Genomic DNA, 26,995 nt, shown 5'->3' on the forward strand with positions numbered 1-26,995 from the left:
TAAAGATAGTGGGCCTTAAGGAAGATGAAAAAGGCAAAAATATGAAAGAATTTATAAAAGAATGGATCCCCAGGGTCCTAGGAAGACCAGAATTACAGGAAGAAATGAAAATAGAAAGGGCACACAGAACATTAGCCCCTAAACCACAACCACAACAAAAACCAAGATCCATTCTAGTAAAATTCCTAAGATATACAACAAGAGAAAATATATTGGAGAAGGCAATGAAAAAAATAAGAGAAGACAAAAAACCACTGGAATACAAGGGTCAAGAAATTTTTTTCTATCCAGATATAAGTTTTGAACTCCTGAAGAAGAAGAAGGAGTTTAATGCAGCAAAAACGACCCTATGGAAAAAAGGTTATAAATTTATGTTAAAATACCCAGCGGTACTTAAAATAGTTATCCCGGGGCAGCAAGGCAAACTATTCTCGGATCCGGAAAAAGCACGAAAATTTGCAGAACAACCACAAAACAGACAGAGAGATGAAGAGATGTAACAAGAACAAAAATGACAACAAACTATATACGTATATAAAAAAAAATAGAGTATAAGTAAGAACTAAGAAGGAAAAGAAAGGGAAGAAAGGAAGTAAGGAGGGAATTAAGAGAGTGACCTTTGTTATATATGAAGATTAAAATATTTTCTGGGGGGGGGGGCTGGGTTGGGAAGAATAACAGTCACTGCGAAATCAGTTGACGCTTGCGAGCGGATTCGCAAATCCAAATGGAGAGGGGAGATGTGGTTGCCCGACAAGGGACAAAGAGCAACTCAGAAAGGGGAGGGACTATTGGGGTTAAAGGAATTTTAGATATGAGAATAGTGGAAATATTTTATGTTTTAGAAATGTTGTTTTATAATGTGTTCAAAACAAAAAGCGAAATGGATAAGAAGGGAAGGTGGTGATGAGGAAATGGAAAGGAAAGATAAACAAAGTATGAAATTACTATGTTGAACTATATGACTTTAAATATTAATGGAATACATAACCAAATCAAAAGGAAGAAACTGTTAAATTTACTGAAAAAAGAAAAAATTGATATAGCATTCGAGCAGGAAATGCGTCTAACTAAAGTGGAACACAATAAATTAAGGAGAGACTGGGTAGGGCACGTAACGGCAGCATCATATAACTCAAAAGCCAGAGGTATAGCTATATTAATCAATAAAAATGTACCAATCAAAATAGAGGACGCAATAATAGATCCAGCAGGGAGATATGTAATGATAAAATGTCAGATATATTCAGAATTTTGGAATTTACTCAATGTATACTCACCTAATGAAGAAGATCAAAAATTTATGCAAGATATCTTTTTGAAGATAGCAGATACGCAAGGGAACATACTAATAGGAGGGGATTTTAACCGTAATTTGGACTCAAACATGGATAAAACTGGAAAAAAACTAACAGAAAGAACAAAGTAACCAAATTTATAATTAAATTGATGCAAGAAATGCAACTTTTGGATATATGGAGGAAACTACACCCAAAGGAAAAGGAATATTCATATTATTCGGGTAGACACAAAATATACTCAAGGATAGACCTATTCCTGTTATCAGCCCACATTCAAGGGAGAGTTAGGAAAACGGAATATAAAGCTAGACTATTATCGGATCACTCACCCCTGTTATTGGCAATAGAGCTAGAGGACATCCCACCAAGAATGTATAGATGGAGATTAAACTCCATGCTACTTAAAAGACAGGATTTTAGAGAATTCATTGAACGACAAATTAAAATGTACTTTGAAATAAATACAGAATCAGTGAAAGATAAGTTTATACTATGGGATGCAATGAAAGCATTCATCAGAGGGCAAATAATAAGTTATGTAACTAAGATGAAAAAGGACTACAATCGGGAAACAGAACAGTTGGAAAGGGAAATAACAAATACAGAAAAAGAATTAGCAATAAAGGAAGATACAACTAAAAGAAGAAAATTGGCAGACAAAAAAGTAAAATATGAAACACTACAAACATATAAGGTGGAGAAGAACATAATGAAGACAAAACAGAAATATTATGAACTAGGAGAAAAAACGCACAAAATTCTAGCATGGCAGCTTAAGACAGAACAAACTGATATTGGCATTAAGGAAAAAGGACAAACAAATTACATATAATCCAACGGAGATCAATGAAAACTTCAGGGAATTCTACGAGCAACTATATCAAACTGAAAACGAAGGGAAAGAAGACAAAATAGATGAATTTCTAACTAAAATTGAACTACGAAATTACAAACAGAGGAGCAAAGTAAATTAATAAAACCATTTGAAATAGAAGAATTACAGGAGATATTAAAAAAAACTACCGAAAAATAAAACAGCAGGAGAGGATGGATTCCCAATAGAATTCTATAAAACATTTAAAGACTTATTAATTCCTCCCCTCCTGGAAGTAATCAACCAGATTGATAAAACACAAAACATACCAGATTCATGCAAAACAGCAATAATTACAGTAATACCAAAGACAGGGAAAGATCCACTAGCACCAGCATCATATAGACCAATATCTCTACTTAACACAGATTATAAGATAATAGCTAAACTATTAGCAAACAGATTGGCCGACTATGTACCAAAAATAGTAAATCTAGACCAAACTGGAGTTATTAAAAAAAGACAAACAACGGACAATATCTGTAAATTTATTAACTTAATTCATGCAGTAGAAGGAAATAAAACTCCAACAGTAGCGGTTGCTTTAGACACAGAGGAGGCCTTTGACAGAGTAGAATGGAATTATTTATTCAAAGTACTACAAAAATTCAGCCTACCAGAGAAATATATTAATTGGATTAAAGCATTATATAAGGGTCCATTGGCAAAAGTGACAGTAAATGGATATATATCAAAACAATTTAACTTAAGCAGATCAATAAGGCAGGGATGTCCACTATCTCCCTCACTGTTCGCGTTAGCTTTTGAACCACTAGCAGAACTGATAAGAACAGAAAATAAAATAAGAGGGATAAAAATAAAAGAGAAGGAATATAAAATCAGTCTATTTGCAGATGACGTTATAATATTTTTAACAGAACCAGAAATATCAATAAAAGAATTACATAGGAAATTGAAGGAATATGGAGAAGTATCGGGGTACAAGATCAACGCAAATAAAAGTGATGCAATGCCAATGAATAATGCGGAGAAAGAATCACCATTTAGATGGCAAACACAAGCAATGCGATACCTAGGTATACAACTAAATAAAAATCTCGGCCATCTATATAAACTAAATTATCATCCATTAATGAAAAAATTACAAGACGACTTAGAGCATTGGAAAGACTTACCACTAACACTGATAGGAAGGATAAACTGTATTAAAATGAACATTTTCCCAAGTATACAATACCTATTTCAGTCATTACCAATTCACTTAACAGAGAAATTCTTCAAGGAGCTAAAGAAAATAATAAGGAAATTCTTATGGAAAGGGGGGAAACCGAGGATAGCACTAGATAAATTAACAGAATGGTACAAACAAGGAGGCTTACAACTACCAAACTTTAAGAATTATTATAGAGCCGCACAATTAAGATACCTATCAGATTTTTATCAAACAAGGGAAAAACCAGATTGGACCAGATTAGAACTAGATAAAATAGGGGAGAAGATACCTGAACATATACTATATAAATGGGATGAAAAATTGGTGGAACGTAGGAATTCACCGTTATTGCATCATCTGCTCAACATTTGGAAGAAGATTCACGTGGAAAGGAATAAAACAAATTACCAATTACCAAAACTAATATTGACGCAAAATCAACTAATCCCTTTCACAATAGATAACCTTTCCTTCAGAGAATGTGAGAGAAAAGGGATCAAAAGAATAGAAAATTGTTTTTCGGGAACTAAATTATTATCCTTTGAACAAATGAAGGATAAATATAATATAACTCACGATACAATGTTTGCATACCACCAACTGAAAACCTACTTGAAGGACAAATTGGGAAACGGTCTGAGGTTACCAGAAGGAAGCAATTTTGAATATGTGATTACAGACACAATGATAATTTAAAAATTTGTAACAAACATGTACATCAAACTGCAAGAAAAGGAGAATGAGGAAACAAACGGTAAACCTAAACAAAAATGGGAACAAGATCTAAACATAAAGATAAAGAATGAAACATGGGAAAAGCTATGCTCCGGAACTATGAGAAATACAATAAACACGAGGTTACGCATGATACAATATAACTGGATACACAGGCTATACATCACACCTCAAAAGTTAAATAAATGGGACCCAACAGTATCAGACAGATGTTTTCGCTATAAAAAGGAAATGGTAACAACAATTCATGCAATTTGGACATGTGAGAAAGTGAAAAAATTTTGGGAAGATCTAAACCAGATATTAAATAAAATCTCAAAAAGTAATATACCGAAAAACCCAGAGATCTTCCTCCTAAGTAATATAAGAAATAAAGAATTTGGACTCGATTTGGATGGAGCACAAAAAAGATTTGTTATGATAGCCCTAGCTGTAGCAAAAAAATGTATTATGTCAACCTGGAAATTAGAAGACAACTTGAGAATACAACAATGGTACATAGAAATGAATAAATGTATTCCAATAGAAAAAATAACATATAATTTAAGAAATAACATCACAATATTCGAACAAATATGGGAGCCATACATGAAATACAATAGAGAAATCCTCCCATGGACCTCCACCACCTAAAATGACAGAAGGAGAAGATAACGAAAGAATGGACTCAGTAAAATTTCTTGTTTATTTTTATTAAGTGACAACATTGTTTAACAGGTTTAATGTATCTTATAGATTGAACTTCAAATAAATGGGAAAGGGGGTGAGGGAGGGAGGGAAGGGAGGGGGGAAAAGGGGGAGAAAATGACACTATTTATATTCAATTAAAAAAATGTCTGTATGTATCTTGGTCAAATGTAGTGTGAAAAATAAAAAAATTTTTAAAAAACTAACTTGAGTATGAATGAGCCGAGAATTTATTCCCCTTCTCTATTCATGAGTGACATCTGTTCACTGCAATTTTTAAAGCATCCTGGGTAATTAATGAACATGGCACTTCAGGTAAAAATGTGTTTTATTAAGGGGGAAAAATGGCCCTAAACTTTCACCATTGTGGCTCAAGTTGTACATCTTTTGTATGTAGAACTCCCAAGCTAGCAATAGCATTGCAGGAACTTTAAATCATGTCATTTAAAGGAACCCTTGATTCTTCTCTGCATCTGGCCTCTCATTCCTATTTTGGCTTTATTTTTGCAAGCCTCTCTTTTAACATATTTCTTACAGGGTACAGCAGTTTGGTGATTAAGTTACAGGACCAGAAGGCAGAGCTCGGAAGCACAATTGGAAATCCACCATAATGGCCTGAATGTGCCTGAGATGGTCTGATCTCAAAACTAAGCAGGCTCTGGAGGGGAGGCGGCCTAGGAACACCAGGTTCCAGTGAGGGGTGCTGGACAAATTGGCGGCTCTCTGTCTGCCTTATGGTAAAAAAGAATTTCATGTACGTTACATTGTAAATGTAGTATTGCATAACAATGATGGGACCTTAACATTTGACTTTAAGCATATAAATTGGTTAAATTTGGTCCAATTTAGCCAGTCCAATGTCTTGCCAATCATCAAATGCAACTCCAAAGCCTGTATTGGAGGCTGGTTTCCTCACATCCAGACCCCAGTCAATGCGGAGTCAGCACACAGGAAAGAGAATTAAAATTTGGCTGAATGATGTATTAACAACAACCTCACACTTAATGTCACCAAAACCAAGGAGCTGAAAACCAGAGGTGTATGATCCAGTGATCATTGGGAGATCAGAGGGTGAGCAAATTTATATTCCTGGGGCTCACTATCTTGGAGATCCTTTCCTGACTTGCTTGTGAAGAAAGCAAGGCAGCCCCTCTATTTGCTCAGGAATTTGCAGAAGTTTGGTACAATATCGAAAACCTCGGCAAACTTCTACAGATGTGCAGTGGAAAGTGTGATGTCCAGCAACATCATGACTTGGAATGGGGGCACGAATACCTCCAAGCAGAAAGCCCTGCAAAAGGTAGTTGACACAGCCCAGGCATCACAGGCAAAACCCTCCCCACTGTTGAGAACATCTACAGCTGTCGGAGAGCAGCAACAATCATCAAAGACCCTCACCCCTCCCAGCACATGGTCTGTTCTCACTGTTGCCATCAGGAAAGAGGTAGAGGTGCCACAAGAATCGCACCACCAGGTTCAGGACAGCTACTACCCCTCCACCACCAGCCTCTTCAACACCAAACTCAATCAGGGACTCATTTAAGGACTATGACTTGTGCACTTCATTGATTTTTTTTCCTCTCTGTATTGCACAGTTGTTTACAGTTCTTTATTTGCTTGCATGTGTACATTATGTATGGTTTTTTTTGCACTAGCAGGTAATTGTGCCTGGCCCACAGGAAAAAGAATCTCAGGGTTATATGTGATGTCATGTGCATACTCTGACGATAAATATGAACCTAGAATGTCAGCATACGCCCTTGATTTGAATAAAAATATGTGTGATAGTACAGATCTATCACCAATGTACATAGTGTATATAGTTACTGTATCTAGACTGTGCTTACAGCGATTGGCTGAGAGCTAAGCCACACCTATTGTCTGGGCCTTAAAGGGTTGTGTCCCTATTCAGGTCGGATCATTCCGGACTGGTCGGCCACCTGTGAAGAGCTCCTGTCTTTTGCTAATAAAAGCCTTGGTTTGGATCAACAAGTCTTTGGTTCTTTCGACGAGCTCTACAATATGCAATTAAAACAACTACCCCATATGTAATAATGAAGCCATAGGATTGTTGTAAATATCTATTGGAGTACTAATATCTTACAGGGAAGGGAATCCCTGCAATTTGCTATTCCAGACCCAAAGTTCCTTCTCAGTTCAGGCCCAATACTTTCTTTGGCTCGGCTTCGCGGACGAAGATTTATGGAGGGGTAAATGTCCACGTCAGCTGCAGGCTCGTTTGTGGCTGACAAGTCCGATGCGGGACAGGCAGACACGGTTGCAGCGGTTGCAGGGGAAAATTGGTTGGTTGGGGTTGGGTGTTGGGTTTTTTCCTCCTTTGTCTTTTGTCAGTGAGGTGGGCTCTGCGATCTTCTTCAAAGGAGGTTGCTGCCCGCCGAACTGTGAGGCGCCAAGATGCACGGTTTGAGGCGATAAACCCACATACAAATTATACCTATTGCATCATTTTATGTAAAATTGTTGCCCACTGTATAACTGGCACAATGGCTTAGAATCATTTTGTGACATTTCAGCCAAAAATCAGAGAAGACTCCAGGATATATATATCTATAAACAGCCAGGCCAAGCTTTTCAAAGAATGAAACTCCAAAACGAGGTAGTCTAGCCAATATATGTTTCTCTTTTTTTCCCCTTAAATGATCCCCAGTTCTGGAAGACACAGACTAGCTGGGTTAATAACACAATCAGAAACTCTATTCTGAACACCACAGGAACATTGAGTTCAGCTTCCCATTCAAATTTGACTCGCATAAAAAGTGACTTGAACTAAAGGGTATTGAAAACAAAAAAGGAAAGTAATAGAATAGGAAAGGAGAAATTGGCAAGTCTCACACAGGAACTGTCATTTGAAATCTATGACCAAGGTCTTACAAGAGTGAACTAAGAAAACACTTTTGCAAGATGGGCAGAAATCTAGAACCGTTCACAATGTCAACTGATGCTCAATCAATGATTGGCTTTAAATTGCAGACTGATGAATTTTTGCTAACCCAACGTATTCAGTGATATGGAACAAAGACAGAGTTAAGGCAAAGATAAACAATGGCCTTAGTGAATGGTGGAATAGATAAGGGGTTCAATAGTTGATATCAGCAAGCATCTTCACAACACACCAATCAACAGAATGAATGTGGCTTATTTATCGACTTCCTAACCTGGGGTTTCAGATAATTATGAAGCTTAAACTACTACACAGTGCAAACAAAATGGGGCTCTAGGATTCTTTATACAGTATGGCTGGCAAATTGTTCCTTCAGTTATGATTACTTTAAACAGCACATAAATATGCATCAGCAAGAGGACTGACTCTGCAGAGGTATTTTAAAGGGGTATCTTACTCAGTTCCCTGTGCACCCCCCCCCCTCTCAAAAGATCCACTCACCAAATTGTTTTCAGTCAGCTCCATAACTTTCTGCATTCCGCCCCAGCACTGCTGTATTTAATGTTGACCTTGGAAATTCAGCAAATCTGAATATCAGGCAGCAAGAACAGATCAAGGACAGTCTCCAACCATTCTATGCTACCGTACAATAATCCTGCAATATTCGGTAGCCATGCACACTGCAATTAGGAACAGACCATAATACTGCAAACTACAGTGACATACCATAGTTCCAATTGTGTGACTCAATAGTTTGGAACTTTACCATTCATTACTGCCAGCCACAACATGTACAACCAGGAAGCCAGAAAGGCTTCCGGAAAACATTGTGTTTCAAGATCATAACACATTACACTACCAATAATTTCACTGGACTCTATGAGGCAATCTGCTCCAGTGTATCTTGTACCACTTACCACTTTACCAACTTTACCACAAAGAGTAGACGATACAAGGAAAGTTATTTAAGTTTTTGTGCTCATGCATACTTCAACAAAGCAATACAAGTACCCAACATGTCCAGAGTTTTTCTTTAATACACAAGTGCACACTTGGCAGAAAGGAAACTCAGAGTTAGAGCAAAAGAAACTTTGATATTAAATTTTAATTTATCAAGGTCAATATTAAATACAATTCTGGCTCATAGGACGTTGTGTTTTTTTTAATACAAGAAAAAAATATGTTCCTTCGTTGTATTAAAACAAATTTGTGGAGAAAATGAAGTGCTATTTAGTTACATAGTCATGAGTGAACGGGAAGTATAGGAGGAGGAGGAAGAGAACATGGCCTGTGGGGTCTCGGTGTGGAGGATGATTATCGAGGTTTTGTCTCCACTCCTCATTGATGCAAACTGCAGGGCAGGATCCAGTAGCAGAGGTGAGTATTGAGGTTTTAGGTTTTGGATTTTGGGGTTGAATTTATCTGGGACAATGGTGCAGTAGTCAATGTGACAAAAAAAGGTAGAGTTGGAATCAAGAAACCAATAAATACATTCCTTCTTTATGTATTAGAAATTTATGCAATGAAGTTTATCACTCCTTCCAAATCCTGATGAAGCCTGAACTCTGGAACATGAATGACTCAAGACCAAGCATGGATAGGTTAGGCCAGACCTGCAAGCCCTGCTCTCTGCTTTGCCCTGAAAATTGGCAAGAAACTCTTAACAATGCTTTTGCTTTTCCTCTTATCTGCATTCCATCTCATACACTCTTGCTTTTTATCTTAAAAGTTGGATGATCTGCCCCTTACTGAAACTACCAAAAGTATCTCAGGCAACTGTGAAGTTGGCAATATGTACATTTTAGACTGTCACTAAAGTTTGAAAAGGATGAACAAATTACTTTCAACTTGCAACAAATGAATACTACATTTATGAAGTTTTACCAAGTATGTAATGCTCACCTAAAATCGATAAAGTTTAACCAGAACAACTTAGAAACAAGGAATCAATGGAAAAAAAATGAAAGCAACTTTTAATGATTTAAAAGTTTCAGAGTATCAAACTTTGCCAAAGCTACAGTTTTATAAGGATTTGAACAAGGCTTAACTCTCAAAGACAGTAAAAACCCATGTATCCAGAATTTAAGCAAGTGGCAGCCTTAAGCAAACGGGAAAAAAATTGAAGGAAATAAATATTAAAAAGAATAAGAATAAAAGAATAGGTAAAATATGCGAGTTAAAAATTATAAATATTTTTTGAAGTAACACATAAACTTTTGGTGAAGATGGGAGCAAACAGATGGCAGGCGCCTCAGATTGAAGAGACTGCCATCCGTGCGGTACCGGATGTAAACAGCGTCTACATTTGTTGAGGTCTTTCATGGCTTCGTTCAGCATCATGCTGAAGAAGATTGAAAAGAGGGTTGGTGCGAGAACACAGCCTTGCTTCACGCCATTGTTAATGGAGAAGGGTTCAGAGAGTTCATTGCTGTATCTGACCCGACCTTGTTGGTTTTCGTGCAGTTGGATAATCATGTTGAGGAACTTTGGGGGGCATCCGATGCGCTCTAGTATTTGCTAAAGCCCTTTCCTCCTCACGGTGTCGAAGACTTTGGTGAGGTCAACAAAGGTGATGTAGAGTCCTTTGTTTTGTTCTCTGCACTTTTCTTGGAGCTGTCTGAGGGCAAAGACCATGTCAGTAGTTCCTCTGTTTGCGCGAAAGCCGCACTGTGATTCTGGGAGAATATTCTCGGCGACACTAGGTATTATTCTATTTAGTAGAATCCTAGCGAAGGTTTTGCCTGCAATGGAGAGCAGCGTGATTCCCCTGTAGTTTGAGCAGTCTGATTTCTCGCCTTTGTTTTTGTACAGGGTGATGATGGTGGCATCACGAAGGTCCTGAGGCAATTTTCCTTGGTCCCAACAAAGCTTGAAAAACTCATGCAGTTTGACATGCAGAGTTTTACCGCCAGCCTTCCAGACCTCTGGGGGGATTTGTACACTAGCAAGGAAGTAAAAAGCTTTTGTCTACCAACTCCAGCACTTTTTTTACTTGCTAACTGTAACTGTGAATATTCATTACCAATCTTTCATATTTATTGTCTCTTTTCATACAATAATTTCATGAGCATAATTGGAGTTTTTATTTTCCAAAGTATCCATTTGGCTGTAAGAATTTTAATGCACATGTACTTATGTGTATGACAATAGACTCATTATCAATACAAGTCATTGGGTGGTGAAGGATATAAGGAATATTGGAAAAAGGCCCGGAAAAGGTAAATTAAATTAAAATTACCTTGTGATAAACAGCAACATTCCAACTTATTCACTGTAACTGCCTACTTTCTCAATCATACACTGGGACATTCAAATCTGAGAGCTCCACGTTTTACTAATAAATATATGAAGAGGTTAAAGCTCATGGATACTGAGATCATGTGATCAAATAAAACTGCCCATTACTCAATATGAATAAGTAGATGGTCATCACCCAAGTGAATGCATGTGTAACATTACCACAGGCTTGGATATTGAGCACATGAATATAAAATATGAGCCAAATAGGCTGAGCCCTTGGTAATTATACCGCATCATCTGGTATATGGTACTAACATTATCATCAGGAGGCTGTAACCTTAGAAGGCATCCAGCCCAGACTGTGTGTACCTTGCCATATCCTTAAAGCCTGCATGGACCAACTGGCCGGAGTTTATGCAGATATTTTTAACTACTTGTGGCTAAATCCTGAGCTTCTCACCATCATGCGGGTGCTCAAGGAGAGCAAGGTGATTTGCCTCAACAATTATCGGCAGGCGGCACTGACATCGGCCATGATGAAGTACTTTGAGAAGTTGATAATAGAGAAAATCAACTCCTATCTCAGCAAAGATCTGGACCCACTTCAATTCACTCATCATCACAACAGGCCATCTCACTGGCCCTACATTCTGGACCACAAGTATACCTACATCTGGTGGATTTTCATAGACTAGAGCTCGATGTTTAAAACCATCATACCAGCAAAAATAATCAAACTCAAGTATTTGGAACTCTATTTGTCCCTTTGCAACTGGATCCTCTATTTCCTCATTGGCAGATCCCAATCAATGTAAACTGGCAACATCACATATGTCCATGCCGACAATCAACACAGGGTACCTCAAGGTTTCACACTTAGTCCTCTGTTCCATTCCATGGACACTCATGACAGGGTTGGTTCCAATGCACCCTTTAAATTCATTGATGACACATTGTGGTTAGCCAAGTAATGGGAAATGATGAGTCAGAATTCAGGTTGGAGATTGAGAACCTGAATGTGGCACCAGAACAATTGTCAGCAAGAACCAGGAGATTTTTGCGGACTTTTGAAAGGAGACGCTGTGGGACAGACATGGAGAGAGTTAGTACCTTCACGTTCTTTGAAGTCCACATCTCGGAAGACTTCTCCTGGAGCCAGCACATTGAGGCAATTGTGGAGGCTGAACTGTAAAACTTCTACTTTTTAAAAAGTCTGAGGAAATTTGGCAAACCTAGCTCAGTCTGTCATGGCACTGACCTTCTGTCTATTGAGATCTTTATGTGAATGCAGCCTCAAGGCGGCAACCAAAATCATAAAGTATGCCCATCACCATAAGATATAGGAGCAGAAATAGGCTATTCAGCTCATTGAGTTTGCCCCACCAGTTAACCATGAGCAGATCCATTTTCTTACTCAGCTGCACTACCCAGCCTTCTCCCCATGACCTTGAATGTCCTGGCTAATTAAGATCCCATCATTTTCTGCCTTAAATACAACTAATAATTGGTCTCCACCACGTTGTGTCTATGATTGGGAAACTCGTCAAGATAGAAAAAATGAACTGGACTTTCAAATTAGCAGATCGGATCAGTAAGTTTAAACCTACTGAAGTAGGGAATGCAAACTGTGAAGCGGATTGTGGGAGATGCGTGGGAGGCCATTGGAAGCATTGCCGCAGAAGGCGGAAGAGTGGAAAACGGGCCTGCATTGGGTTTAGACTGAGAATTAACCCCTTCATTCCCACACTCTGATGATTATAGAAATGTAGCTCGAGGACATCATTCCAGACTCAGTGATCCAGTTGGATGGCCCTTATCTCCTTCAGGACAGACAGAGACATTGCTGCTTCTGGCAAGACTCGGAGAGGGTCTGTGCATTTACATCAATGAGAACTGGTGCACTAATGTCTCTGTTGTGAAGACCTTCTGCTCAGCAGAGATAGGGTACCTCCTGGTGAAATACAGACCCTTCCATCTGCCCAGGCAATTCTCAGCTACACTGATTGGCACAGTCAATGTTCCACCTTCAGCTAATGAGGATGAAGCCATGAAGGAGCTTTATGCGAAGTCCAGACTTCCCCTCCTGATGGTGCCATGATTGTTGCTGGTGATTTCAATCACGCCCACCTGAAAATGGTCTGACCTCAGTTTCAATATCATGTCATCTGCAACACCAGAGGAGAGACTCTGGATCGTGTGTACACCAAAGTCCCTGGTGTGCACAAGGCTGCATCTTTCCCCCATCGTGGATACTCAGATCACATATCTGTCCCCTTAATCCCAGCGTACAGACCATTGGGAAAACAAACTAGGTCAGTTCATAGGGAGATCAGGACATGGCCGGGTGGGGTGGGGGATGAGGGAGGTGAAGGCATGGTAGCGCTGTTTTGAGACCATAGACTGGAGCTGTTTTAGGGAGGTGGCCACCCCACCTACAACACTCGTAAACATGGAGCTAAGTGACTGGCTAAAGCAGCAAGTGTATTGAGGATGTCACTGAGATCAAATGGTTCATGACCGATGATAACCCAACCAGGGCTAACCAGACACCATGGTTGGATGAAGAGGTCTGGGCCCTTCTTAGAGCTTGTGTTGCTGCCTTCAGGACAGCATGTAGGATGCCATTAAGATCAGCTAGGGCGGAACTCTCCCGTACAATCCAGAAGGCAAAAAGCATGGGTACGCACAGAAGATCCACAGACAGTTGTGTGACACAAGGCGCATGTAATGCAGGATTAAGATTATAACAGATCACAAGTCAACCTTGCAAGTTAAGGACAATGACGCCACCCTCCAGACAGACTGAATACCTTCTATGCAGGGTTTGATGACAAGAACAGGATGATGTCAAAGAGAGCTTTGTGTCTCTTTGATGAGTGGGCCCCTTCATAGTTGTGGCCGAGGTGAGGTGAACCGTATCTAAGGTGAACCTGCACAAGGTGGTGGGACCAGACAACATGCCTGTTCAGCTACTGAAGGACTGCGCAGACCAATTGACAGAGGCCTTCAAAAGACATCTTCAACACCTCACTGCAGCAGGCCATCGTTCCCGCAGGGTTCAAGACAGCTACCATGATTCCAGTACCCAAGAGGGTGAAAATAACAGGCCTCAAGTACTACTGCCATGTGACACTGATCATCAGGATGAAATGCTTCGAGTGTCTGGTGATGGAGCTCACCACGCCTTGTTGCTTCCCTCTGACCTGGCCCACCTGGAGAATGACGCCAGGCTGCTGTTCATTCACTTCAACATGGCATTCAATACAATCATTTCTCAGAGGCCGGTGGAGAAGCTATCTTCGCTGGGACTAAACACCCCTCTCTGTAATTGGATCCTGGACTTCCTAAAGGAAAGACCACAGTATGTCCAGATCAGTAGCAGAATATCAAGCACGGTCACACTAAGCACTGGTGCACATTCGGGCTGTGTGCTCAGTCTGCTCCTGTTCATTCTACTGACCCATGATTGCATCACCCAATCTGTCATCAAACTTGCACATGACAATAGGAGCTCGAGTCATCAGCAACAATAATGACTTGCACTACAGAAAAGAGGTGAAAACCCTTATGAGATGGTGTGAGAGTAACAATCGGAGTCTAAATGTGGATAAGACAAAGAACATGATTGTGGACTTCAGGAGGACCAGGAATGACCACCCTCCATTACACATCAACAACTCTATCGTAGAGAGAGTGGAGAGCACCAAGTTCCTTGGAGTTCACTTAACTAGTGATCTATCGTGGACTCTCAATATCTCCTCACTTATCAGGAAGGTGCAACTGCACTTCCTGAGAAGAATGAAGTGGGCAAAGCTACCGGCCACCATTATGTCAATCTTCTGTAGGAGCTCTATCAAGAGTGTTCTGGCCAGCTGCATCACAGTGTGGTACAGCTGCTGCCGAGAAATGGATCGGAGGTCAATCCGCAGGACCAGAAGACCCCCCCCCCCCACCCCACCCCACTCCACTACCCTGCATTGATGTGATTTACCAGGATCGTTGTCTGAAGAGGGTGCGCAAAATCATTGTGGACCCCTTCCAACCTTCACACAGCAATTTTCAGGAGTATCAGGACCACCAAGCTGAGGAACAGCTTCTTGCCACAGGCAGTGAAAATGCTGAACAACCAGAGGAACTGCTCACACTAAGCATCTGAGACTCTCATTTGCACAAAGCAATATTTATTTATTTATTGTTATAGATAAAATACTTGTCCTGTATATGTATTGTTTTTTCTGTATGTGTGTTATGTCTGGCTGTGTGTCTGTATATTTTGCACCAAGGACCAGAGAACACTGTTTCGTCGGGTTGTACTTGTACAATCAGATGACAATAAACTTGAAGTAAATCATGAAAATCTGTAAACACTGCAGTTGAAGTAAAAACACAAAATGCTGGAGAAACTCAGTTGGTCAAACAGTGTCCTTTATGTAGCAAAGGTAAAAATACAGAACTGGCATTTCAGGCTAGAGCCCTTTTTCAAGGTATGAGTGTTGGAAGGCGTCCAAACAAAAGGATTGGGGGGGGGGGGGGGGGGGAGGGGTGGCAAAGGCAGGAGATGATAGGTGGAGAAAGGAGAGAGGGGACAATAAACGACTTTCAGAACCTTTCATTCACCTGGTCTAGGAGACTTATCCACCCTTAGACCATTAAGCTTTCTGAGCATCTTCTTCCTTGAAATAGTAACTGCACTCTCTTCCCTTCCCTGATACCCTTCAACATCTGGCACACTGTGAAGACTGATGTAAAATACTCATTTAGTTCATCTGCCATCTCTTTTTCTCCCTTTATGATCTCTCTAGTGTCATTTTCAAGGGCCCTGTATCTACTTCTCACCTCCATTTTACTCTTTATATACTTACTTGGAAGAAGCTTTTTGCATCCTCTTTGATATTATTTGCTAGCCTACTTTCATACTTCATCTTTTCCCTCTTTATGAGTTTTTTTTTAGTTACCTTCTGCAAGTTTTTAAAAGCTTCCCAATCCACTATCTTCCCACTCATTTTTGCTTCCTCTTTTACTTTTACATTGGATTTAACTTCCACTGACAGCCACAATTGTGATATTTTACCATTCAAATATTTTTTTTTCTTTTTTGGTATTTATCCTGCACTTTCCCCATTTCAAGCAGAAACTCCATCCATTTCTGCACAGCCTTCTTTCCTTTAAATCTACTTCGGCCAGTTACTCTCTCATTCACTGTAATTTCCTTTACACCACTGAAATACTAACATTTCTGACTTCTTGTTAAATCTCAAATTCAACTCACCACTCCCTTATGGTTCCTTTACCCCAGGATCTCTGGTGCATTACATAACACACAACCCAGTACAGCCCAACCCCTGATGGGCTCATCAACAAGTTGCTCCAAAAAGTCATCTCGTTGGAATTCGACAAATTCTCTCTCTTGAGATCCAGTCCCAATTTGGTTTGCAGGTTAAAATCCCCCGTGACTACCATTACATTGCCCTTCTGAAACACCTGTTGGCTTGGTGTAATTTGTTGTTCACATCCTGACTACTGTTTGGAGGCTGTATGGTCACCCCGGTCACAATCTCTGCTACCTTCAGTCTAAAGGTACAGAACCAGAAATCTGACACCTCCACTTTGAAAAACAGTTATTTTCCGATAGCTATCAGGTTCTTGAATCTCCCCATGATTCTATTTATTGCTTAATTAACACAAAATACACATAACTTTAATTGCAGCCCAGAGTTCTGAATGGTGTGTTATCTCCTTATCATTAGGGAAAGGGATAAAAGCTGCCATACTAAGTGTTAGAGAATTCAGAAATTTGAGGGTAGATTCATGCCTTTGAAAGAACAATCTCAGAATGACTCCATGACACACGCCCATCGATGTTAAGTTAAAGAACACAAGAAGATGCAATCAAGGGGATTTGCAGTACACTGCTTCACTATACCTGCAACTGTAACAAGAATCCTGGCTTCATCAGAAGTTGGCATTGTAATCATTGGTAAAACAGGGGAATAATTTCAATTATATTGGTTAAAAAAAAATGGAAGAGCAAACCAAAGCAAAAGGAGCAAATGAGCATAGGCAAGATGACTCACAACTCCAGTTACAGGGTTTGGGTGCTTTGTATGTGGTGTTTGCACATTCTTCAGATTTCAGATTTATTGTCAGAGTACATACATCACAACTCTGAGATTCCTTTTTCCTGCAAGCAAGGCAGAATTACCACTAATAAGTAGTGCAAAAAAATAAACTGTACACAGTGTAAACATGTAAACAAATAAAGAACTGTAAACAAACGGACTCTAAAACACAGAGAAAACAAAAAGAAAATCAATAAAACACACAAGGAAGAGTCCTTAAATGTGTTCCTGATTGAGTTTGTGGTTGAGGAGTCTGATGGTGGAGGGATAGCAGCTGTTCCTGAACCTGGTGGTGCGAGTTTTGTGGCACCTAAACCTCTTTCCTGATGGCAGCAGCGAGACAGAGTGTGTGTTGGGTGATGAGGGTCTTTGATGATTGCTGCTGCTCTCTGACGGCAGTGTTCCCTGTAGATGTACTCAATAATTGGGAGGGTTTTGGTTTTGCCTGTGATGTCCTGGGCCGTGTCCACTACCTTTTGCAGGGCTTTATATGGTCTGGTGTTCCCATACCAGACCATGAAGCAGCCAGTCATGCTTTCTTCATGATGCCATTGGTGTGTTTGGTCCAGGAACGATCCTCTGAGATAGTGACTCCCAAGAAGCTAAATTTGCTCACCCTCTCCACCTCTGAGCCCCCAATGATCACTGGATTGTATACTTCTGGCTTTCCTTTCCTGAAGTCCACAGTTTTGGTGACAGCGAGTGCAAGGTTGTTGTTGGTGTACTATTCAGCCAAGTTTTCAATCTCCCTCCTATATGCTGACTCAGCCCCTTCCTTTCTACAACCCCTGACCGTGGTATCGTCGGCCAATTTGTAGATGGTGTTATTGTCGTACCAAGCCCCACAGTCATAGGTATAAAGTGAGTAGAGGAGGGGGGCTAAGAACTCAGCCCTGTGGAGGTGAAGTTCTTACCAATTTTCACTGATCGTGGTCTGGAGGTGAGGAAATCCATGGTCCAATTACACAGTGGGGTGTTAACTCCCAGGTTTTGGAGTTTGCTGATCAGTTTTGAGGGGATGATGGCATTAAATGACTAAATGTAGTCGATAAAGAACATCCTGTCCAGGTGTTCCAGGGCTTTGTGTAGAGCTAGTCCGCCGTAGACCTGTTGCTACGATAGGCGAACTGGAATGCATCCATGTCACTGCTCAAACAGAAGCTTATCTGCTTCATCACCAGCCTCTCAAAACACTTCATCACTGTTGATACAAGTGCTACTGGTCAATTAAGGGAGGTTACTACACTCTTCTTGGGCACCAAGTATGATTGACGCCTGTTTGAAACAGGAGGGTACCACAACCTGCTGGGGTGAGATATGTAAGGTATCAGTGAATACATTAGTAAGATGGTCAGCACAGATCAGGTACTCCATCCGGGCCTGATGCTTTCCTCAGATTCAGTCTCCTGAAGGCAGCAGGCACATCATCCTCAGATCAGACAGGATGGGATCATCAGGGGACATGGGGGTGCGGAGGGCTGGTTCTTCATTGTTACTGTCATCAAATCAGGGAGAGAAAGCATTAAGTTCCTCTGGGAGAGAAGCTTTGCCGTCCACTACTTTACCGGATTTGGTTTTGTAACAATTTGTGGCATTTAGGACCTGCCACAGCTATTGGGTCTCCCTTGTTGTTTTCATTTTCACCCAGAATCTCCACTTCACCCAGGAGATAGCTTTTTGCAGGTCGTACCTGCTTCTGGTGTACTATCTGAATCTCCAGATTTAAATTCCTGTGATCTGGCTCTCAGCAGGTTCTGGATTTCATTGTTCATCTAGGGCTTCTGGTTGGGGAAAACCCTGAATGATTTGGTGGGGGTCACATCATCCACAGGTGTTTTGTAAAGTGTGTAACAGCCTGTAACCATGTGAATTTATTCTTGATTGTTTCCTTTTTCTTGTACATCCCAAAGTCAAGGCAGAAAGTTAATTGGCTTCTGTAAATTGAGCCCAGTAGAGATGGGTGGCAAGAGAATCAGTGAGGAATTGGTGGAAAGGTTACAAGGAAATAAGAAGGGTCAAGAGAAAGAAGTATTGCAACAGAGTAGGTTTGAAGTACAGGTACACAATCCTTTATCTGGAACCCTTGGGTTCCAAATTTCAGATTTTTCCAGATTTCAGAACAAAATCCAGCTGCCCTAGATTTAAGCCCACCCGAATTGTGCTGCCGTATCCACCCTTTTCCAGTCGCACTGGTGACTCTCTCCCCCCCACCCCCCGTCCACCCAAGTTGCGCTGCTGTCTTTCTCACCCCTGCCCGCCCGAGTCACTCTCCCCCCCCGCCTGAATTGCGCTGCCATCTCCCCCCTCCCCCACCCAACCTAGTCGCGCTGCTCTCTCTCTCTCTCTCCCTCCTCTGTACCAGCACCAGGAAAAAAATGCCCGTTTTTGGAGCTTTCCAGATTTTAGATGTCCGGATAAAGGATTGTGTACCTGTACAAGAGTGTGAATCTCAAAGCTTTACTGCACCAAAGGAGGCTGTTTGACCCACTGTGTCCATTCATTCATGCACCTTAACAAAATTAATAAATTAGGATCTGGAGGTCAAAGGGCAGATGATGCATCAGAGTTGACAGGTGTGCATTTCCAAACAGCTGAATTAATGAGTAGGAACAAAGAATGAAGGAAGATGTCAAACCACTGCATGATGTACAGGAAGCTAGTCAATTGAAATGGAATGTGATAGTGGTAAACAATAGTAGAACAATATGGTAATAATAGGGTTCTCTATTCATGAGGCCATATAGGAATGCAGTAGTTTTGGTCATAGAGACATGGGGCTCCTGTATCCTCCCACCATTCAAAAAAAACGTTCTTCTGAGGGTGTAGGTTAATTGGGTGTAAATTAGGCGGGATGGACTCCTGGGCTGAAATGGCTTTACTGTGTTGTATGTCTAAATTTTTTTTAATTGAAGAAGACATTTCAAGCAAAAATGAGTGGCAAAGATGAATACACAAAATATTCAGAACAAAATTGGCACAATAGCAACAAGTGGTTTTTCTGCAGAGAAATCGGTATGTGGTTACCCAGAAGAGAAGGTAGAATCAGGAAATGGAGACACAATGATGGGACAAATACCACCAGCAAAATAGCTGGCAAAAGTCAAAAACTAAAAAGAATCTAGTAACAATGGTAATACAATGTTATTGAACTGTGGAGAGACTTTAATATTTATAGAAACTGAGAAAATCAAATTGGCAAATGCAGCTTACGGAGTGAGTTCATAAAATGTATCCAGTACTGTTTTCTGGATCAATGATGTATCATGGGATCAACCACAGAACAGTCTATCTTAGATATTCTTTGGTGTGATGAAACAGGGTTAATTAGTAATCTCATAGCAATAGATCCTTCAGGGAAAATGATTACCACAAAAATTTGTGAAAGACAATGCTGCCAGAAAATAGATCTTTGAACTAAAATAAAGCTAATTATGAACATTGATGGATGTAGCGCAATTACATTGGCAAATGAGATGAATTGGTTAGCCAACAGATAAACAGCAATGAGAATTTAAAAGAGACATTTCATATATCTCAACAAATGAAGATTCCATGAAGAATGTGCTCAAGGAAAGTGATCCATCTGTGACTAATCACAGGAGTTAAGGAGGCATTTGAATAGGAGAGTACGAGTAGAATTACGATATTCCTGCACACTCGGGAGTTGTTGGTGGTGGCTGGCCAGTCAGATTTTCCAAAGTACTGGATATTACAAATACACAAGCACACTTTTAATTGACTGTTTTTAGATGATACTATACATTTTCCAGTGAATCTGGTGAGTTTAAGGAGAGCACAGGAAAAGAATCCATGGATTTAAAGGGACTGCAGAAAACAGGATGGAAAGAGAACCAGGTGAGCCACATGCTGAAACATAGTGATCTCCGAACAAGAAGATAGCAGCTTCTAAGGATTTTACTCAAAATAAGAGGCAAGACCGAAGATTTGCTGAGGCTGATTCTGTGGCTGGAGAAACTACTAGAGATCACTGCCCCCAGATGGAAGTCAGGCCTTTAGAGCTACGATGGGAAGAAATTTCAGATCATCATGGGACATAAACTGGAATTCACTGCCTCAGATGCTAAGTCATTGACTATATTCAATCACGACAAGATGTTCAGGGACACAACGACTGAAGGGGGAAATGGACTTCCATGCAGCAGAATCATGCGGCTTGGTCCTGCTCGTGTGCTTGCACCAAGATTCTGGAGTTGTTCTGACTCTCATATGAATTTATGCAATTCAAATCAAACGTGCTTTTAAAAAAAAAAGACACAGAAGACTGCAAATACTGGAATCTGGAGCAAAAAAAAACAATCTGCTGAAGAAACTCAGTCAGTCAATCAGTGGGAGGAGGTGGAGAAGTGGGGAGAAGAATTGTCGACATTTCAGGCCTGATGATTTGTCTTGTTAAAGGATTTCAACCTGAAACACGATAATTCTCCTCTTCTCCCCTCACTCCGCCACCCCCGCCTATTACTTTATTCACTTGCTTTCAAAACCTCAAATTGGCTGCTCTCTTCAAAGAAGCTGCCGAAACAGTTGATATTTGCGGCATTTTGTTTAAAACACAAATATCTGTTGCATTTTTATAACAGGTATCAAGTAAGGACAACCAGTGATTAGAGAAAACCGTGTGTATTTATTGGTAAAGGAAATGTTTTAAGAACAAATTATGAGAATTTGATACAGTGCAATTAAGAAACTTGTCCTTAAAATTAAGTTCTAAATGATTAAAAAACAAATAGAGCAGTTCAAAGAGGAAGCTCAATGAAGTACAAAAGCCAGAGTGAAACACAAAAGTCTGCAGGTGCTGTGATTGTAGTAAAACCAGAAGAAGGGCTCAGGTCCAAAATGTCAGCAATATATCTTTGCTTTTTATGGATGCTGAAAGGACCTGCTTAGTTCCTCCAGTATTTTGATTGAAGTACAAAAGACAGAAGACCTCTGCTGTTTTGGCGAGAGTGATGTGAGCAGTGGTCAGCAGGAAGGTCACATACGGAAATATCTCACTGTCAAAATGTGTTGATGACATTAAATGAATGGGTATGATTAACTGTGATGAGATCAATGCACAATCTGGTGAGATTTGAACAAGTACATTTAGGTACATAAGAGGGCGACGGTAGCTGGACTAAATGACTACCATTCAGAGGCACTGATGACAATCATGAAGTGCTTTGAGCGACTGGTAATAGAGAGCATCAAGGCTACAGGCCGCTAACCTAACAATGTTCTACAGGAGGATAAGTAAAATGGCTGAGATGATCACTGGGGTCTCCCTTCCCACTATTAATGATATTTACAGGGAGTGGTGCTTAAAGAGGGCTCAGAATCAATGAAGACCTTTACTATCCAGCCCACAGTATCTTCACATTACCTTCAAGGAAGAGGTACAGGAGCATAAAAACTATGACCTTCCTGGGAAACAGCTTCTTCCCACAGATGGTGAAACCATTGAAGAAATCCTACAGACCCATAAATTATTTTTATATATATTTATTTTGGATCACAATGTGTAAATGTGTCAGAAGTACAGTGAGTCTGTGTGCGTGCACTACGATCTGGAGATATGCTGCTTCATCGATTGGAAATGTATAATCAGAAGACAAAAATTTGAACTTGACAGATTTCAGTTTTAATCTGCCATGATTTGTCCTGGGAAAGGAAAATGGAACATACAAAATAGAAGAACAAATGGATCTTTTTTAAATGAAGAGAAGCTGAGAATGTTTATGATATCCTTTTCTACTACAAAACAAGTTAATGTTAAAACTTTTCATGGTTCAACAGTGGTTGTCCCGACATGGGAAACCCTATTAGTTACAAAAGAAGATCGTCCATATAGGAACCAATAATGTGGGTAGGAAAGGTGAGGAGGTCCAGCAAGGAGAGTGCAGGGAGTTAGGCACCAGAATGAAGAACAGTGCCTCCAGGATTGTGATCTAGGAAATGCTACCTGTGCTACATGCTGGTGAGGTTAGAAATAGGAGAATGCAGCTTAACATGAGGCTAAAGACATGGTGCAGGAGGGAGGGCTTCAGTTTTCTGGATCATTCGGCTCACTTCCGAGGAAGGTGGGACCTGTTCCAACAGGATAATTTGCATCTGAACTGGAAGGGGACTAATATCCTTGCAGAAAGGTTTGCTGGTGCTGTTCCAGTGAGTTTAAACTAGATTTACAGTGGGATGGGAACCAGAGTGACAGAGTAAATAGAGGAGTAGAGGAGGGAAAAGATGATGTGAAAATTACATGCACCATTAGAAATCAACAGGTTGTATGTGGTGGAAATTTTCTAAAGTGCATCTATTTCAACGCAAAGAAAATTGTAGAAAAGGAAGATGAGCTTTCAGCGTGGATTGGCACATGGAATTATGACATTGTGGCCATTAGTTTTTTTTTGAGTTTTTTTTTGAAACTTTATTTATTAATTTTAACATATAAAGAAAGTCAGTAATTCACATACAAAAAAAATACAAAACGAAGTAATACAAATACAAAGTAACATAATTAATACAATACCAATCTCAAAATCTCCCCCTGACAACTAAAAACTAAGACTAAAAGAAAAGAAACTATTTTTAACCCCTAAACCCTCCCCCTCCCCACCCCCACAATAAAGAGTGAAGAATTAATAGTTAGACATTGTGGCCATTAGTGAAACTTGGCTGCATGAGATGCAGGACTGGCAGCTCAGTGTTCCGGACTTCTATTGCTTTAGCCATGATAGAACAGGAGGGGATGAAAGGGGGAGGAGTGGCATTGTTCACCAGGGAAAATATCATGGCTGTGTTCAGGCAGGACAGACCAGAGGGCTCATCAACTGAGGCTATATGGGTGGAGTTGAGGAATGGGAAAGGTATGACCACACTCATGAGGTTGTATTACAGACCACCCAATAGGCAACAAGAATTGGAGGATCAAATCTGTAGAGATAGCAGACAACTGCAGGAAATATAGGGTGGTGATAGTAGGGGATTTTAATTTTCCACGTATTGATTGGGATTCCTATACTGTAAAGGGGCTTGGAGTTTGTCAAATGTGTTCAGGAAAGTTTTCTAAATCAATATATAGAGCTACCAACTAGAGAGAGTGCAATACTGGATCTCCTTTTAGAGAACAAGATAGGACTGTGACAAAAGTATGTGCGGGGCCCCTTTTGGGTAGATCTAGGCCAAGTCCTGGAGCAAATTATAGGTAAGCAATTCCCACAGGACCCAAAGTTGTTCCTGCTGGGAAACATAATGGACATAAGGCTTACAATGAAGCAGTCCAAATTTCAAACACATTTGTGTTAATCACATTGGCAATGGCCAGGAAGTGCATTGTGGCAACTTGGAAGTCCGACTCTCGTCTTAGTATCGAACGATGGAACAAGGAAATGCAGAGCTGCATTCCCCTGGAAAAAATAACTTAAAACCTGAGAAACAAATACAGCACCTTTCGTAAAATCTGGCAGCCATATATGCACTACATAGGCGCATGACGGTAATTGGTTTCCCCATTCCTTGCTGCGGCTTCCCCTCCCTCGCACTGATACCGATCAAGGAAAGTCAGGAATAAGTATCAGCCCAGAGCCTGCCCTCTGAGCTGCGACAATCCCCAGCCCTTATTTATTATTTATTTTTCTGGTGTTAAAGTTTTGTTGTTGTTGGTTGAAGTTTGAGTGAGTCGTCTTGTTTTATGTGGGTGGGGGAGGAGGGGGGTTGGTAGAGACACTGACTTGTATATATAGTCATAAAGAAAATGAATATATGTATACTTGAATGTGAACTGTCGTTGTTGGCAGGACACTGTATATGGCTGTACAAGCTTGTGTGAAAATATAAATAAAATATTCCCCAAAAAAATTATGTGTAGGGGAACATTTTGGGTCCAGTGATCACAATCCCATTACTTTCATGTTAATTATAGAGAAGGATAGGTTTGGACCTTGGGTAGAGATTCTTAATTAGAGAAAGGCCAATTTTGAGGAAATGAGAAAAGATCTAGATTGTGTGGATTGGGTTGTGGTTTTTTGGCAAGTATGTACAAGGTATTAATAAAAGAAATTATATTAGGGGGGAGCTCCACGGCCTCCATGGACACTCATCAGAAATGCTGACACCACACCCAGCCTCTTGCTTTTTTCTCTTATTTTTCATTCTCTCATTCTTTTCTTTTTTTAAGGGGGTGGGAGAGTGAGGGGGAGAAATGCCACATGTACACAGATTGCTGGGAGTATCTGTGCATTTTGCAGTAGACAGTGATGTTATCTCCTTGTTCATTGATGGAAAATGAAAAATAAAATATTCCAAAAAAAAAAGGACCTCCAACAGTGAAATTTTGAGAGTATAATGCTCCTATCAGGATCAAAGGCAAAGTTAGCAAGCATAGGGAAACTTGGTTTTTGAGGGATATTGGGCATCTGGTTTGGATGAAGAGAGAGGGGTATATCACAGGTATAGGCAATGTGGAGCAAATGAGGTATCTGAGCATAAAAAATGCAAGAAAATCCTCAAGAAAGAATTCAGGAAGGCTTAAAGAAGACATGAGGTTGCCGTAGCAGACAACTTGAAGGAAAATTGGTCTCCTTGAAGGTTGGCTTTGAATAGCCCCAAAAGAGATGGGGGAGAGCTTAGGTTTTTTTTTCTATCAGTAAAATCAACTCAGGAAACAGATGCAGAGATGTGGGAATTAAGGAAAATGAGCAGTGAAGACATGGAACCCATATAGATTAAAGAGATGGAAGTGTTTGCTGTCTTAAAGCAAATAAAGGTGGATAAATCACCAGGGCTTGACAAGATATTCTCTTGGTCCTTCAGGGAGGCTAGAGTAGAAATTACAGGGGCTTTGGCAGAAAATATTTAAAATGTCCTTAGCCTCAAGTATGGTGCCAGAGGATTGGAAGGTAGCTCATGTTGTTCCATGTTTTAAAAACGGCTCCAAATGTTACCCTGGAAGTCTGATGTCAGTAGTAGGTAAATGACCTTATTTGTTCAAGGTTTTGGGAGGATTTAGCGTGGGTCCTGGATTTATCTTTTGGATCAAACTAATTTACCAAATTCCTATTATGGTGTTTATTACTAATAACCATAAATCTCCTGATTTTACATTACATAGGGGTACGTGTCAAGGTTGTCCTCTTAGTCTCTTATTATTCAACCTAGCTTTGGAACCCTTAGCAATTGCTTCAAGAGATTCTACAAATATCCATGGTACCTAGCGAGGGGAGAGAGTACATCAGGTTTCTTAATATGCAGATGATTTGTTGGATATATATCTCTGATCCTTAAAAAAAATCGATTCCTTCTATGTATTTTTGCTTATCCGAATTTGGTAATTTTTTCAGGATATAAATTGAATTTAAAGAAAAGTGAACTTTTTCCTATTAGTGATCAATCACCTTTTAAAGTTGTTAAAAATCAATTTACATATCTCGGTTTAAAAATTATGGAAAAACTTTTAAGGATTTATATAAATATAATTATCTCCCTTTGATTGATTATGCTAAGCAAATGTTATTGAAATTGACATTGTCATTAGTAGGTTGAATTAATGCAATTAAAGTTCTTTTATACATTTCAAGCTATCCTAACTTTCATCCCTAAAGTATTCTTTGACAAATTAGATTCAAAAATATCATCATATATATGGAATATATATGTATGTATGTTGGCTAAACCACTACTAGAGAAAATGAAAAAAATATGCTGGTATGGCATTACCAAATTTCAGGTTTTATTACTGGGCAATTAATATACAAAACATTACAATTTGGACTTGCTATTCTAAGATGCATGATTGCCCTTTGTGGCTGGAATTGGAGAAGAATTCAGTTAGAGGATACTCTTTAACTTCTCTATTAGGTACTTCTTTCCCCTTTGCATTATCTAAAGTACATAAACAAAATTTTAATCCAATTCTCAGATATGCATTAAGGTTTCAATTTTATAAGTCTTTTGATTTAAATAATTTTGTTC

At 39.9% G+C, this 26,995-nt stretch overlaps 1 protein-coding gene across 9 annotated transcripts in view; it reads right to left on the bottom strand.

Moving 5' to 3' along the window:
* The window catches only part of arid4b (AT-rich interaction domain 4B), a 239,110-nt gene that overhangs the window by 131,426 nt on the left and 80,689 nt on the right, over nucleotides 1-26,995 (bottom strand). The window contains exon 1 of one of the 9 annotated variants that reach the window (XM_069885136.1): nucleotides 8,175-8,325. The exons of the other annotated variants lie outside the window; for them this stretch is intronic. Coding sequence (XP_069741237.1) covers nucleotides 8,175-8,210 — 36 coding nt within the window. The 5' untranslated portion in view covers nucleotides 8,211-8,325. Of the gene's footprint in view, nucleotides 1-8,174; nucleotides 8,326-26,995 lie in introns of those variants that run through there. 9 annotated transcript variants of the gene reach the window in all.

This window comes from Narcine bancroftii, chromosome 6, assembly GCF_036971445.1.
Source record: "Narcine bancroftii isolate sNarBan1 chromosome 6, sNarBan1.hap1, whole genome shotgun sequence".
Lineage (NCBI taxonomy): Eukaryota > Metazoa > Chordata > Chondrichthyes > Torpediniformes > Narcinidae > Narcine > Narcine bancroftii.